Source organism: Saccoglossus kowalevskii, chromosome 13 (genome assembly GCF_978046115.1).
Source record: "Saccoglossus kowalevskii chromosome 13, keSacKowa6.1, whole genome shotgun sequence".
In the NCBI taxonomy this organism is placed as follows: Eukaryota; Metazoa; Hemichordata; class Enteropneusta; family Harrimaniidae; genus Saccoglossus; species Saccoglossus kowalevskii.
The window spans coordinates 30,814,154-30,831,718 of record NC_140653.1 but is presented as its reverse complement, the minus strand read 5'-3'; the positions used below and the strand labels follow the sequence as shown (position 1 = coordinate 30,831,718).

General features: G+C 36.2%; 1 protein-coding gene across 8 annotated transcripts in view; it reads right to left on the bottom strand.

The window, feature by feature from the left end:
- Window positions 1-2,427: 2,427 nt before the first annotated feature.
- groucho (protein) overlaps window positions 2,428-17,565 on the bottom strand; it is a 29,722-nt gene continuing 14,584 nt past the window's right edge. For 4 of the 8 annotated variants that reach the window (XM_085506654.1, XM_085506656.1, XM_085506655.1 and 1 more), the window contains exons 10-20: window positions 10,028-10,081; window positions 9,509-9,562; window positions 8,596-8,730; window positions 8,351-8,474; window positions 7,680-7,840; window positions 7,410-7,486; window positions 6,847-7,027; window positions 5,993-6,309; window positions 5,554-5,748; window positions 4,447-4,627; window positions 2,428-3,951 (exon numbers count right to left, since the gene is read on the bottom strand). In XM_085506654.1, the coding sequence (XP_085362780.1) occupies window positions 3,844-3,951; window positions 4,447-4,627; window positions 5,554-5,748; window positions 5,993-6,309; window positions 6,847-7,027; window positions 7,410-7,486; window positions 7,680-7,840; window positions 8,351-8,474; window positions 8,596-8,730; window positions 9,509-9,562; window positions 10,028-10,081 (1,587 nt within the window). In that variant the 3' untranslated portion in view covers window positions 2,428-3,843. 8 annotated transcript variants of the gene reach the window in all.

Here is a 17,565-nt window from a genome sequence, read left to right as displayed (position 1 = left end):
TGTTGCTATGTGAAATGACAATGATGTTTGCTATGTGAAATGACAATGATGTTTGCTATGCGAAATGACAATGATTGTTGCTATGTGAAATGACAATGATTGTTGCTATGCGAAATGACAATGATTGTTGCTATGCGAAATGACAATGATTGTTGCTATGTGAAATGACAATGATTGTTGCTATGTGAATGACAATGATTGTTGCTATGTGAAATGACAATGATTGTTGCTATGCGAAATGACAATGATTGTTGCTATGTGAAATGACAATGATTGTTGCTATGTGGAATGACAATGATTGTTGCTATGTGAAATGACAATGATTGTGACTATGCGAAATGACAATGTTGCTATGGGGAATGACAGTGATTGTTGCTATGCGAAATGACAGTGATTGTTGCTATGGGGAATGACAGTGATTGTTGCTATGCGGAATGACAGTGATTGTTGCTATGTGAAATGACTGATTGTTGCTATGTAGAATGACAATGATAGTTGCTATGTATAATGACAATGATTGTTGCTATGCGAAATTACAATGTTGCTATGGGGAATGACAATGTTGCTATGGGGAATGAGAATGATTGTTGCTATGTGAAATGAGAATGATTGTCGCTATGTAAAATGAGAATGATTGTTGCTATGTGAAATGACAATGATGTTTGCTATGCGAAATGACAATGATTGTTGCTATGCGAAATGACAATGATTGTTACTATGTGAAATGACAGTGATTCGTTACTTTGAATAGCATGTTTCAATTAACAATCACTAAGGTACTGGTATCATTAAATGTGATTATTCCCGAAATGAGAAGTTGGTAACATTGAAGTGGTTCCCTTTATCATAGTTTGTTTCAATATGAATATGCTTTGTCATAATTAATTTTGAATACAAACACATTTTGGGGTTGAAACAGTTGGAAAGCAGTCTACCAAATGTCCTTTATAGATGTTAATATCTTACAAAAACATTGGTGCCTAATTTGTTTAATTATTTTAAGGGGCACAATTTCCAGCTTTATTCAAGGTAATTCGGATATTTTAGTATAAAAACAAATGCCTCATCTCAGAAAAGAAGAGCTGAATAGATTCATAAAACACGCATCATAACAGAAAATCTTAGCTGGCTTTTGTACAGCGGTCTGTCAAAAATTAATGATTCACTGAGACAAATATGAACTGCCTTATTATATTCATTGTGTGACTACTGTATTTGAAAAGTAAAAAAAAGGCCCTCTATGAATAGCTATCATGTCGCCAGCTCTGCTTTGTGTGCAAATCAACTTGAATAGTTAGTTGAGAATCTACATCTTCAAACACTGCAATCTTTGTTTTTGAAGTATGTTTTTAAATCAGTATTATAAAAGCTCTATCATTCTGTTCTAATAGCTGAAACAAATTCCTGTGAATTTTCATTTGTCGAATGAACTGTTTGTCAAATACAAAATTCTTTTTTATGTATTTTTTGATTTGATAACTTTTTTAATAGGTTTTTTATTAGCTTCAGATCTTGATCAAAGTTTGGCACCCAGTTCATAGGAGTGCTTATATTGATTTTCTGACATCTTGTTTTCTGTAAAGATTTTATTGGTAGGTTTGCAAATGTGTATCAGACTGTGCAAAAACTCTCCATGAGTTGGTTTTGAAACCCAGTCTAGTATTCCCATGGGATTTGGGAGATACATTACCAAGATAAATGATTTGCTTCATGGAACACATACAACATTTTCACTGAGATCAGTGACCTTTGAATGTGTATCACCAGTAGAAACCATCAAAATATTTTATCAGATTTTCTCAATTTTACCATATTTTCATACAGAACATCTGTCGTTCATACTCGGGGAAGACTTTATACTAATGAATAAGGTGACCAAGTTTGAAATAGAATTTGTAAAGTTATTGTGCATACAATATCAATTATTAACAATGACGACAACATCTGACAGAAATTTTTTCCTTAATATACCATTCCCTGCCATCTTTGACGGTACTGGCAAGGTAGAAATGTGTAGAAATAGAGCAGACCACTTCACACTCGTCGTCCTAGTATGTCACAATTAAATTTGGGTAAACATGAACAGTTTACTATGTGCCTTTGAACTTCAAACAGACCAACAGTGTACCTGACATAATCACACCAAAAACACTTGAAAAGATATTGTAACAGAAAAGATAAAATAGCTCGCATGATTGGAGCACAACTACAAATTAGTCAATTATGCAAATAGTTAAAGCCAAACTCCTATAACAGTTAGATTCTGAAATAAACAGCTCTTGATTGTGACAAGGATAATGTGATTTTTTTCAGAAATAAACATTACACAGGTTGATTACTATTCAAAGTATGTAATCAATGATGCTGATTGGTTCAATAAATTGAGAGCATGCATGCATTTTTCAAAGACAACACAAGAACACAGCGTTTCTTTACAAAACCAGCAAAAATCTTAGATAATTTATTAATCCATAACTTTGTTTAATAATAAATTCAAGGAAAAAAACACCATTGAACAATTTGTTGTGTTACAGTTCTCTGTTTAAATGCAAAACATTACTTAGCAACACTCCTAATTGCTATATATGGTTTCCTAGGCAACTACACATGTAGAAAAAGGGATAATTCTTATATACAAAGTGAGGGGGACACGGAACCTACTTAATAACTTACAGATGTTTGTTTGTTTTTTAAAAAAGCAAAAGAAAACTTTTTTTCCCCATTCATGGAAGTTTTAACAAAAAACTGTGTACAATTAACTTAAAAGGTTTGATTGAAACAGAACTCAAATAAACACCTCTGTGCAATGTGGTGGTGGGGGAATCAAAGCCTGCAAAAGTGTACTGTCAAACACCCCCCCCTCCACAAATTGAATAAAAGTTATTAGAAAATAGTGACATTTGTGTCCAAGGGCAGTACATATTGTCATGGCAACAGGGATGTGCAGGTAATATACAGATAATCATTCAACACAGCAGTAGTCAATACACACACATTTCAGAGAAGAGCTATTGTGTTGTGTTTAGTATATTGGATACTATATTATTCTCTCTGTCTGGTTCAAACCATTTATCAACAGCATTTTAGACAACTGTATTATCATGGACATGCATGCTTCTGGTTAAAGTTCCAAGATCCCTGAGAATGATACCTCTCACCCTTACAGTTGCCAATATCTTGGTAGAATCTGAGGGCTAATAATTGAGGGTAAAACCAATATATATACATGGGGGGGGGGTAGCACTGGAAAGAAGTGACAGTTGAACATGTAACACTTGTGAAAAATAACATCTAAAATAATTGTAAAGAAGGATGCTCTTAAACTTGATTTTCCAATTGCAGTGAATGTTAGTTACAGCAGTGGTGGAGTTCATTGTTAAACAGATGGGCAGACAGCGGGTACTAAACAGACAGGCAGGCAGGCAGGCAGGCAGGCAAACTGCAGGTTCCATGGGAATAATCTGTGACTTTGAGCAGCATGTTCAAACATCTCTCGATGATAGCAGCATTATTTTCAATGTCTAAACACATCCCAATCATTTCAAATTATAAACACATCTGAGGTGAATACAGATTTGAATCTTCAGTAGCGGGTAATAATCCAAGACTTGACGGAGAGCTGCTTTCCAGGTCTCTATGAAATGGGGTCCACAATGGATTACAGAGTTTTCCATGTATGGATGCAATGCATAAACATTCATACATAATCTCATAGCAAAAAATACACTATAAATGTCAGTTGCATCTGTACATTTCACTGACAATGTACATTCCTGTGTCGTCCATGGCAACACAATCAGCGTCTTTATTTTAATATATATATATTTATATAGTGATCATCTTTTAATAAATGACCTCATACAACGTGGCTTTCTTGTCACCGCTCCCCGTCACAATGTATTTGTCATCAATGGATATATCACAACTCAAAACTGAAGAAGATTCTTTGGACTGAAAGAGAGAGAGAAAATAATATTGTTAGAATGCCATAAAATTAACGTGGATCACTGGCACATTGATAAAAAGTTGATACTGATAAATCGTGAATCGACAAATGGATCAGAATACTATTTTACCATTATCACCTCATCTGTAGAGTCACACGATAACGAGATTATCAGAAAAGTACATTTATTTAGGGCACACAGTGGTAATCAACCGATAAAGGGGTTAATAATATTAGGTAAACAAGTCAAGATTTCATACAGAAAATATGAAGAAAAGACAAATAACATTGCAACAAAAATGAGGCTACGGATACATAGTGATTTGAACTTGTAGTGCAAAGCAAGTTTTGATGTTCAAACAATATACTTATATTAGTAGGCACTGTAGTGATAATTAAATGGGTTAATTATGATATTAAGTAAATTGGTAAATAACCTATTTGGCAGGTTTCCATAGCAAACAATGAACTATAGAAAATATGTTGTGGGTAAAACTAACCTGGAATATACTTGCACCATACGGCGTCCTCCATGCATTCAGTAGATTATCTTTTCCTGTACTCACAAACCATTTTCCACATTGGGCAAATTTTAATGATAATACACAGCTTTCATGGAGATGTAACTGATATTTGTCAGGTTTTGTATGATGAAGAACTTCTACATTGCTACTTTCCATTCTGAATTACAATAAAAAAAACATTTTCTTAGATGTATATTGATAACTGCATTAGTTATTTGACACAAGCCATGATAATTATTATTATACCTCTGTCACCGTAACGCCATAAGTTGCAGCATGTCGTAATTTTGCGGTATTTTACAGGCATTTTCATCCTACCATAATAGGAAATGCATATTCCAAATATGGAATGATTACACGTGTAAGCATCCTCTAATAATAAAAACAAACATGGCTGCTACACACATAAGGAAGTTCGGTGATTCTGTTCTAAACATTAAATTCCGGCATTCCCATGCTGTATCATCGTGAGGAAAAGATGTATAATAATAAGGTTATTACAAGGATATTGCAAAGTATGCACTCAGACAGTACGCCGTCGCATCGACGATACTCCCGCTGTACTGTCTTCATGCATACTTTTTGGTATCCTCATAATAATTTCATGTATCCTAATACATATACTAGCCAAAATGTCCACTATCCTGTCCCATCGCCATGCCCACTACCCTGTCCCATCGCCATACCCTGATATTAGCCATGTTTACTACCCTTGCCCCTTTGCCATGCCCTGATATTAGCCATGTCCGATACCCTGAGCCATTGCTATGTCCTGATAACAAGTCATGTCTACTACCCTGTCCCATCGCCATGTCTACTACCCTGTCCCATCGCCATGTCTACTACCCTGTCCCATCGCCATGTCTACTACCCTGTCCCATCGCCATGTCTACTACCCTGTCCCATCGCCATGTTTACTACCCTGTCCCATCGCCATGTCTACTACCCTGTCCCATCGCCATGCCCTGATATTTGCCATGTCCACTACCCTGTGCCGTCGCTATGTCCTGATAACAAGTCATGTCTACTACCTCGTCCCATAATGACTACATAGTATCCCGTCATGCTTTGTGAGTAACTTACCCGACTGCCAGCCATTCTCCCGTTGGACAGTAACCAAGGGAGAATATCTGTGATGTGAAGTCATGCTGTTGTAGCTGTCTACCTTCTCTGAGATCCCATGAACGAACTGTATTGTCAAGACCACCAGTCCACAGCTTAGTTCCATCTGAAGAGATATCTATACAACTTGCACCATCAGTGTGACCTTGAAATTGCCTGTGTACAAATGAAACATGGAAAGAATTCGCAATTAGTGTTTCGGGTGAACCATTATTATTTTTCAAGGTCATGTCTGTTGTTATTATTGAAGATATAACAGTAGTATAAAATTATTGTTTCTAAATAGACGTCAGGACCAATGGCCACTGAGAGAACCAGAAAACTTGTTTAGCTTCTCAAAGAGTCCAATCATCACAACCACCCATAAAATTAATCTCTAGAAATAATAAAATGAGCGTACCTGACAAGTGTCTGGTTATGAAGATCCCAGACTGCGATATTTCCATCACTACAACAACTGAAACAGACCTTGGAGTCAGGACTAATGGCAAGAGCATAGCAAGCAGGTGCACTGGATGTTAATTCAGCTTTGATACGAGGTGTGGGTGCTGCTAGATCCCAAATTGATAATGTACTGGCTTCACCACCGACTAATAAAGTACGTCCATCAGGAAGGAGTTTGACGGAGCGTATATAGTTGTCACGTTGTAAACAGTCTAGTTGAGACACAGGACTCTTGTTACCCGGTTGACTAATGTCCCAGACTTTTACACAGCCCTGCAAGACAACAAGAGGAAAACAAAAGTTGTTTAAAACTATCCAGTTTTAATTTTCTGAACTGTACAAAGGATAGTTTGGGGGATATAAAGTTAGGAATTGTGGGAAAAAAGAAATTTAAGTGCAGAGAAAAATTATAAACAGACCAGAAATTTGTGACCCAGTGCTAATCTAACAAGGACCCCGAAGAAACTTTAATGAAATACCCGAATTACCGCGAATGGTCCCTGTCTCAACCAAATGTACAACGTGACGACAATAATAAACAACATCCACTGTCACTGGAAACAATAGAAAAAAGGACACTGTGCAAATTAAATCGTAAGCCGAACGCAGACAGAGGTCGTCAACACCTTCAAATACATGTACATATTTTGAGTCGGGAAGTAATAAGTTGAGATGGAGACAGGACCATCATGCGGATGTAAAATAAAAAGTCTGCAGAACAGGTCCAGCACCCAAGCACTGCTGTACACATCATGCTTTACACATCCTCTCAAATAATGTACATTGTAGAATCAACTGTGAGTAACTTACTTTTCCACCGGTGTAGACGTGTCTTGTTGGGTTACTAATAGTTACAGCGCATACCACTTCACCGTGATTAAGAGTGTTTATTTGACGTGCATGGCGTGGAATCCCGGGACCAATTAGAGCATCAGGAGGAAAAGGGACTGGTTGCATCTGACCATCAGCACTGACGTGAAATGAATATGCTCTAGAAATTATAAAAGTTATATCATATTTTTTTATGCATGGCTCCTTTTTAAGGATGATGGTTAACCGTTTCTATGTGAACTATACAATAGACATAAAATACAATGTTTTATTTACACAAAATTTCACCACTTGCCTTTAACAAGTGTATTGATACGACTATTTTGTTTTTGCTTCTGATAATATTTTTAGTTAAAAGCCAGGCATGTTTGGCTCATTGATCTTACAAAATGCCCATTGTAGTTGTTTTTTTTAATAATCAGAAAGTTATCTCTCCATATATAAAAAGTTTTCAAATTATATTCAATAATCATAAATTAGACAGTATTTCATCAACACCTTGATTAATTTATGTTCATAAGATAAAGCTGATTAAAACTTACGGTTTTCCACCTGGAATTCCTGACAAACTTGGATTTAGTCCGCTACCCCTGGCATGAAGATGGGGATCAAAACCGACCTACAATGAAATAAAAACATTCAAATTATTAGCAAATTATTTAAACATTAAACCACAACACTGAAATGTATTCAACTTTGTCCTGAAACATTGTAAAACATTTAATTCAACTATTGTCCTCAATAACATTGATAATTATGATAAATCTCTCACTTATTACTATGAAATAATGACATAACAATAAAGCACTCACCATTGGGCTTCTGGCATAGCTACCAAGTCCTGGTGAAATACTGTTATGTAGCATACTGTTAGTCATGTAAGGACTCGGCAGTTCAGCGTGGTTCATTCCTTGTCCGGGCATAAAAGGGTAACCTCCTGCCATAGATGAAATAGGAGTCCTCAATGCTGGTGCTAACCAGGTAAGAGATGAACAGAGGAGATAGGGAAGATGTGTCAGAGGAGACAGAAGGAATAGATTTAAAAAAAAAAAAGACACAAACAATGAAATTTCACAATGTATTGTGGGTAGAGGTGGAAGGGATGAAATGGGCGACCAAATATGGTCATGATGAAAGACCACCACGAGAGGGCAGCAAACACACAATGAAGAATTTTAGCAAACAGGTTGCCAAGTAAGAAATTAGAAATGAAAAAATACTTTTGAAAGATCAAGAAACATGACATCAAACTGTGACCATACGTAAAGAACGAAAGTAACAACACACAATCAAATCATTTGATCTTTCTAACCTTAATTGCAACAAATTTAACGTTTTAAAATATGATTTTCTGACAGTTTCCATGAATGGGACATAATTTCATGGAAACAATTCACATTCGGTTTTTAACAAGTTATTATTTAAAAGTGGTGTATGCACACTGCTACTGCAACCACCATCACCAGCAGAGTTTACCACTCACCTATTGGTGCGGATGCCTTCATTGGGGGCTTCATTCCTGGCATGCAACCACTTGCGCCTGGTGTTGTAGCACCGCCGCTTGTTGGAGTGTCTGGTTTGGAAACTGGTGTGGTTGATTTATCATTCTGTTAACAAAAGGACAATAATATACATTGTGTGATGAGATTAGATTTTTTGCCGTTGCTAGACAATGTATATATACGAGTATGCACAGTAAACATAGCACATTATGATTGGCATTCTCACCTCTTTAATCTTGGAATTAGGTGTACTTGCAGTTGAGGGGACACTGTTTGGACTACTTGAACGTTCCTTTTTTCGGTGTTTCTCACCATTTTCACGTGGTGACACTCGTTCTCCATTTGGGGGAGACGTTGGGTCCTGCAAAATACAAACAAGAGAAACAAAGATACAAACTGAAGCTTTTTTTTCACAGGAAAAAAGGAAATTATAACCATTCTTTATTTCCATAAGATCCTATGGGATTTCAAAATTTCAGTGAATCTTACGAGCAAAACATTATCAGTTAGATCTCAGAATCTTCTATCATTCCTGAAGTCAATATTAGGATAAACAGTTGAAACAAGATGTGAGAAGTAAATTACAAAAACAAGGACAAATGCAACCACAGAATCAAAAAAAGCAATTTTAGATTCAAGCATGCAAAAAGCAAAATATTCTAAATATATTACAGAGAAACAAACTATATCATGCAGAGTGGGAAAAAGCCAAGTGGTGTACACTTTAGGCTCAGGCAAGTCACACACAACAAAGTGTTAAATAATGTTGCTTTTCCATCAGAATGCAATGCATATGATGAGTTGCCATAGTGATAACGATGATGCAAGACTTTTATCCAAGATAATGGCACACTGATAATTACAGTTTTTGAAAAAAATGAGTGTGTGTTTTGTAAATACCAGGAGCATGTTCTGTATATGGAAGGGTATTGGCCAACTCTCATCCAATGAGATGCTGCTGTAATGTCACATGGTTAAGATTAATTTTCCTAGTGATTCAGAGCATGTTACCATGACAATGATAAGCAATGATGATGGAGCAATAAATTGAAGGGAAGCTAAGTAGTACAGGTTGTCATAGAAATGCAACACTATTTAACACATTGGTGTATCAAGACTGAAATGTGTTTGATTCTCACCTCATTTGCCACATCCACAACTAAATTATCATCGCTCTTTTCCCCGTCACTCTCCTGTGAACAACATGCAAATAAAAAGCAAACAATCAAATTTGAGGTCACGAGGTCAAAGGCCATATAAAGTTGCGTTATAGAAGGTCAGGGCAAAGCAGCAGCACCTGCAATCATTGTTACCTGTGTATAGCTATACAAAAAAAAAGTTTTTGTTTTAAAATCAAAGGATAGCGCAAAACAAGCCAAGTTTTGAAAAAAGGTTGCTTGCAATAGCGGCCATAATTTGTTTCATTCTGCCCAGGGTAAAAGTTGCAACACACAACAGTGATGCATTGATTGGTGGTTAGTGGTACAGACAGCGTTCTCATCAATTCATCCAGTATGACAGCCACTGACTGAGTATGCCCTGGCTTATGTATACCTTGGACCTCGCTCTATTATCTAAGCCAGCATTAACCACCGACATTGAAACCACCCAAAATTATTGCACCAGTCATGCTGTATTCACAAATAGATGAGTCTCACCTCTTTTTCGTCTCTCTTGCGTTTTTTCTCATCATGTCTTGGAGAAAGTGAATTCTGCAAATAAAAACAAGAGAATGATAATACACATCATAGAGGGCGCACAATCACATACATACACACACACACACACACACATATATTGAGGGCGCTGTTTGGCAAGTCGTAAAATACATACACATACCACTAACTACTGGAGTGTTGTCATGTTAAGAACTATTCACACCAATATTTGCACAATTTCTTAAATTTGTCTAGTCAAAATATCCCTGCAAATTCTAGTATAGTATTGTTTGCAAACCACTTAAATGGACAGAGACTTGTTTGTTTGATGGATTTGAAATGAAAACACCGTTGCTGGAAATGTATTTTCAGAATATGAGTACCCAGTGATTAATACACAAGGCATCAGAAAACAATATCCTTATGTCATGTCATACCCCCTAACTGACTGGTCATCTCACTGGACATTTTTAACTGTCCACAATCTCTTATAAGAGACATATGCTACATTACATCCGTGCTCACAAAGCCCATTGTAGGTGTAGTTGCCGAGATAATACGATCAGCTTTAACTTTTGAATTATATACACACACAAAAGGCAGCCGCACTACGACACTCAAACACAGCATATTTAACCCGAAAATAAAATTGCAATCTGTTCTTTTTGAATAAAAATAAAAATAGCTATAATAAATTACAATCAGATTACAGTTGGGAACAGTATGGGATGCAATTGAATTTTAAAATAAATGTATAAACAGAACAGGTAACAATATTACACCGATGGATGTTTTTTTTTTTCATCTTAAATATTTTCAATATATTTTATTAGGAATAAAACAGAAATTAAATTAAATTTACGCTAAGTGTATTGTAAAGTAGTAGTAACATATTATAAAATGATTTGGAGAGAATATCAAACACATTTGTTGTTTCTAGATTTGGTATTATTACCACTCAGACTAAACAGCTGTAACTATGAGGGGTGCAATTGTTTTAATCTGTAGCAAGTAGCAATATAAACCACTCTCTGGAAAACAGAAATCTAACACTGTTGATTTTAGCTGTCCCGATGTTTACCAATGAAACAGCTGCGCATAACAGACATTAGATTTGTCAGAATACAAACAGCATCTGAAAACAGGCCAGAGCAAATCCAATATATTGGAAATAAAAACCAATACAAATAAAGTTCATGAAGTTAGAATAAATGTCAACATGCGCTGCGCTATTGAGTTCTTATACAAATAAGTTGACTATTTAACTAGCTCCACATACATATTCATTTAGTTTATATACAATTAAAAGCACAAGCTGTGAATCATTTCTAATCACTTTTTTTTTAATATGAAAAGCCCAGATGTGTCTCGTTTTATAGCAAAACTGCAGCAGCAAGGACTTTTGTCGTTATCGAACACTATCAAAGTAACACAAGTCAATGAAAACTTTAAGACAGCAGTGTAGGGTTCATAACAGCGGTAATCTGTAGTGTTGACAGAGTACTAGACAATATAATGCTTTCTACACACCATAAAACAAACATGCCAGCGCTGCAAATATCCCCATGCAATTTGAAAACAGTCTGGGAGGAAAAAAAAACACAGTTGTTGGATAAATATTCCAAGTTGACAGTCTATATACTCAGGCATTTCTCTGGATGTATTGATCGAATCGTAACAAACACGCACACACAAAGATAAACTCATTAGCGTCACCGATTCAGTTTTTCCCGAGCATCCGGATGATCCTTCTAATTTATATCCTCTGTACTCCCATCATTCAACTCAGATGATATTTTTTCAACACTTGTTCAGACTCGGATTTCAGAATTATGCAAATTATCACATTTGAATAAATTAAGGCTTTATTCACAGGGGCAGGACACATTGACTGCAAGTAATCAGAGATTGATTGACCCAGCTCAACAATGGTATACTTCCATTTAATTTTACACCTCCACGATATTTACCATCCCTATCATGTACATCAGCAAATTTCTTTCAGATTTGGCACAAAATATCACTCCAGGAAATTACAAACAGATAGTTTATACGCAAGGAAGCAAACACCTCCACTATGCCTTGGGGCAAACAAATGAGCACTAAAAAATAAGCAAGCCTGCTGTTTCAAAATATTGTCGTTTTTCTTGTTATAATCAGCAGAAAGAGACTGTTCTCACACTAAAACATAAGATAGTGAATCAACAATTCTGAATGTGTTTAGACGTCAAGACTTTATAACCAGAATTTTCTATATGAGGGAAAATACATTTTTAAATCAAAAAGTTGAAAAAAGGGAGCTATTTTTTTTTAAAGGTGGGGCCTATGTAGATTATATCTCCTCTGGCTACAATGGAAAGTGAGAAGAGAAACAAACCAACCATCTGCCAATGTGTAGAATAATGAGTCATTGGTATTACCAATATATTCATCCTGTCCTTGTTAAATTAAAATAAAAAAAGAGGTAATTTAGCCAATCCATAATGCAGGGCAACAAAGGTGTGATGGAACAAAGGGTAGTCATATTATAATGTTGAACACACATAGTAATAAGTAGTGTAGTATAAACATATTGATTTAATGTCACCCAGTCCAATAGTTTTGTTGACATTACTCACAGACAGGCTACAATAATTTGATATTGACAGGAATACAGGGACAACAATGAAAGGACAAACAGACAAAGTAAAATACTTGATACCAAACTGGGGTAGAATATTAAATAACATTATCGAAATAATTGACCAACTACAGAGTAAACATCACATTTTTCAGAATGTGATCATGAAACAAAGGAAAGGATGAAATTGATCCCATGGTTACAGAGAAAAGAAATGTTTTTTTTTTTGTGTTCCAGTTAAGATAACAGGAACACAAACACACAAAAAATAAATATGAAGTAATCCGAAGATATTATGAGGCCAATGACACAAAATAACAACAAGAAAATAGTGGATGAACCAGTGAAGCAGAAAACAGTTTGTGCCAATATTGAACAGGAAGGGGCCAAAATTGTAGGACAAAGCCAGTCTTGTTTTCATGCTCACTGCATTCAGGCAGAGGTCTAAGTAGGCATTGAAGTTTAGTGAGGCAATCTTTGGTGTCGGTCTAGCATGTCAACCTTGCTATTAAGCTGACAGACTTTACAGTTTATCTAACATCAGTCAGGCGGAAACTATTCAAAGGACAACTTGTCAATGTGAAGTCAAACATGAGCAATGGTCAGTTTTTTTTTAATTCAAAACTAACATTATTCAGTCTGGGACATTTTATTCTGCATTCCATATCAGGTTGGATGATATAATGAAAATATTGCCAATACTGTCTTAAGATTCGGCTGTCAGTACCTATACGACAGGCAGGGAACTGTGGGAAATAGCACAAATTATGGCATTGTGGGAACTTGTGAATCAAGAATGAGGTAGAGATTGAGTCATGGTATACAAAGTTGCATGGCAGATTATAATCACTGAACGATAAAGGCTTATTGCACCCCTGCCAGCATGTGTAAAAATGAATTCCCTGAAGGCTAGCAATAGGCAAGAAAAACAAGTAAAGCTCACAGCATGCTCTCAAAACACAGATATAAATCATAGTACTATGCCAGTACACACAGCAGGGAGATATTCTTGTCAGTGACAAAAGTTTACAACATAACTAGGCACAACAGGGGGTGCTATAACAACCTCAATAAGGATCTTACACCACATGCAAATAATGGAGAAACTTGAATGAGTTGCACATAGAATGAAGCAAGGTAGCAATAAGCATCACCGATATCATATTAGGATACAGTGTCATAAATTGCATTTAATAGATCCAGCCTCATTACTTGCTCATATTTTGTATAAAATCTTTGACATTTCAAAAAATTGACAAGGCCAATGATGATTTGAATGTAATTGCCATTTAGATATAACTAGGTGTTCTGCTGTCAGTGCATACTGAATGAAGGAAGGGGGGCAAACAGGGTACACGAGATCAGACAAGGGGTAGTTGGGTATACAGGAAAAAACTGGGGGCAGTCAGGACATACAGGATAGGAAGGAGGTTTTTTTTTTTTTTTCATTTACCATTTTTCTTTAAATGAAAAAAAACATTACACACCTCAAACAAGGTCAAATTTAGTCATCAGTATTTAAGCTGCATCAGTATGCAAAATAAAGTGAACCAAAAATAATATTTTATTTATGAATTAAGAGATGGAACACCGGGAAGTCAGATTATACTACTACCTACACACAATATATTTATAAGCAGTTGTCTCAGCACCTTCAGCATGTTCTTGATTCATTAGTGAACATTGAGATGAGCTGTGTGCAAATGTAGCTGACATGCTCTCCGTCTATGCTACATTGAACAAATTAAGTTGACAGTGCCGTCTACAAATCGAAGAAGGAAACACAAAATAGACGAACTAAAAATGATGCAAGATAATCAGTGGTGACATTAGGACATTATACCCAGTGAAACAAGATTACTATTATTAAAACCGCATATACAGGAATGTGATACTGTCATTTCTGTTTAGTTGGCTAGTCTTACAATAGTTCACCAATAAATTCAGCAGTGTGTCCCACAAGGGAAGGAGTATGGCAAAATTTGTACTCGACAGACCATAGTTGTTCAAAACTAAACATTGACATTTTTTTATCAACTTGACATATTTTGCTTTATGTTCACTTTTATAAAAAGTTATGCTTCTAGAGACTTAGTGCTCAATATATTTTAGCAGGATATTTTCCATGATAGTATTTAATGGTGTTGTCTAAAATTCAATGAATACTGCACTATACATATCAATGAACAAAAAAACATCAAGTAATTACTAATCAGCGCATACTGTGTTGCAGTTATTTAATAATTTCAGTAAGAATATTCTCGCCCAAAAAAATAAAAATCAAGGCTGCAAACAAAACTTATTTGGATTTCAATAAATAATTACAAGTTTAAATAGAACGAGTTTCTGATGAATAATTTTTAGAAAAAGAATAACAGTCATGCGGCAGAATTGGGGACGAGTCTCTTTCCTTTTATCTAAAATATGCCAACAATATCTGTATTTGCCATCCATTATGACAACTAGTGGTGATTGCAAGCACAGTTTGTGTGGACCTATTGATCGTAATTTGCAAAGCTTATCACCTCACACATCAGGAAATTAAAGATTGACAGACTAGCACCTTTTTTTTTTTATTGAACAGCTTCATAGCTAACACAACACAGGCTGAAACCAACGACAGAACAGCTACAGATAATGTAAATCACAGGTCATGTATGTTTTACTGATAAATGTTACTCATTCAGTCTGGCATGTTGGCCGAGTTTCAATGAACTAATTGAAATAACAATGGCATATTCTGTCTTCTAGATAGAATAGAACCAACAAGGAGAATGACTCATACAAAACTCACACCAAGTATTTGCTCACTCTTTATTCCACAAGACAATCAATGCTGAGTAAGTTTTATAATCAAAAGGGGAAAATTATTGTTATTAAAATTTGATCCCAACTCTGTTTTTTTTTTTTTGATCTCAGATAGAAAAACAAAAAACTAAATCTACAAGGGTAAAAACAAAAAATAACAGTTAGAATTAAAGTGGAAAAATAAATTGAACTAAATAAATTAAAAGCAAGACTAGTTCACTGTTTTTAGAGTTGTCTCCTTTCCTGCCTAATGAGGGCGCTGTTAAAGAAAACCAACAAAGGCAACTTTATCCTGATGGATTTGTACTGTATGCAGAATTGTCAACTGCAGCTGGGTCAGCCAATGGAGAGGTGAGAACGAAACATTATAATATACACTGACCTAGGTGCATGCAGTGTAGGCAAGCAAACAGTGTCCCAATTAAGGCAGTGGTGCAAACAAACAGCCTATGTAATTAGGTGCGACCATAAGCACCGCCCTTTGGAACAAATGCCATTTCAAAAGGTTTTTGTCCATAGGTTGGGGCAATAGAATATGCCTTTCTTGTGTGGTATAGATATAGAGTACACACCCCACTAAATGAGGCATTCAGAGGGCATCAGTAACCCCCCTGTCTATATTACCTCTACTGTAAACACAGAACCTGGGCCAGTGAAAACAACAGAGATGGCAAATACAAGCGTATAGAAACGAACCAAGCGAACTGCTCTATTCAGTCCCTATTATGGCCGAGGAACAAAGGGTGGCGCCAAATGATTTACACTGCAAATTTCATTTAACTTCAGTGTCAACATGTCAAGCAGTAATGAGTGTAATCCGATACAATCAATTTACACTTTACAAAATGTTATTCACTGGCAAACCACTGCCATGCCACTCGCCACAACCGCTGCAAAACATAGTTCCAATTTTTTTCTCTACTGGTGATCAAATTCACTCACGTTGGCGTCCTTTTATTCTGCAGTCGCCATTGATGCGACTGAAGAACATTTCTTTAGAATTAAAGCCCCAACTGTTTCTGTCATTAATGAAAACTTGGCATGCATAGAACATATATCCGCACAGATAATCCTCAGATAATATGGTTTTACTTGCCATTTGAAAGACTTTGATACCATGCTGTGCCGGGCATACTCTATTACAAACTGGCAAGTCTCGGTTTCACACAGCACAGCCATTATCTGTTTATTACAATACATTAAACAAGATGGCCTCTTCTTGTTGCTTCATAGGCAATTACAAGACACAGCAATTTTTTTTCAATATACGATTTCAGCCTTAAAACTTTCAATACTATTCGCTATTTCATCATAGTGTCAGTTATTTCTAATTCTTCAGTCAGAGCAGAATGTGAAAAGCAGCTTTTTTTTATACATCCACTAACGTCACATTTTCAGAGACTCTACAAATAGTTCTGAAGACTGTGATTTTTGTTAGCCAAGCTGACAGACGACATCACAGAGTAATTCACCATCACCCTAGAAAACCATCAAGTGATTCATATTCCTGTCTTATCATTTCTGAGTGTGAAAACATGGTCCAGTGGGTCTCCCAACAGAAGGTGTGTCATTAGTGGGTATACCATGGTGCCGACAATGGCACTTGGTAATCACAGAGTATTCTTGCTTGGTGTCTGCAAGAGAGGTAATAAGCAGGACTACTTCACACCTCGTAAAGTAGGTATGAAAGCAGGTGTTCCAAAAGTCATCTCAACAACTTCGCATACACCAACCCACTTGAAGAGTACACACACATACACACTGCCAGTCTGATCACAATAGTCTTCAAGGCGTTTTATGGTTGGGCAGCTGTCACGCATGACCAAATCTTACTGGTCATCGAAACCATCACCTATGGCTGTTATTCTATTCTCTGGGCCCACTCAAATCGGAGCCAATAACCGTTACCCGATTTTCAATGCATAATTGCTACTCAAAGCCACACAAGAGTCTTGATTATCGGTTCCCTGCTTCCTGACTCTCTCTCAAGTAGCAATTTAAGACAAGAAACACCACACCAAAACATGGCTGCCAAAACATAAATGAAGCCTTCTCAATGAGTGGTTGCCATGGCATTTAAGCAGGCTCAACTCAAAGTTCACATGTTATG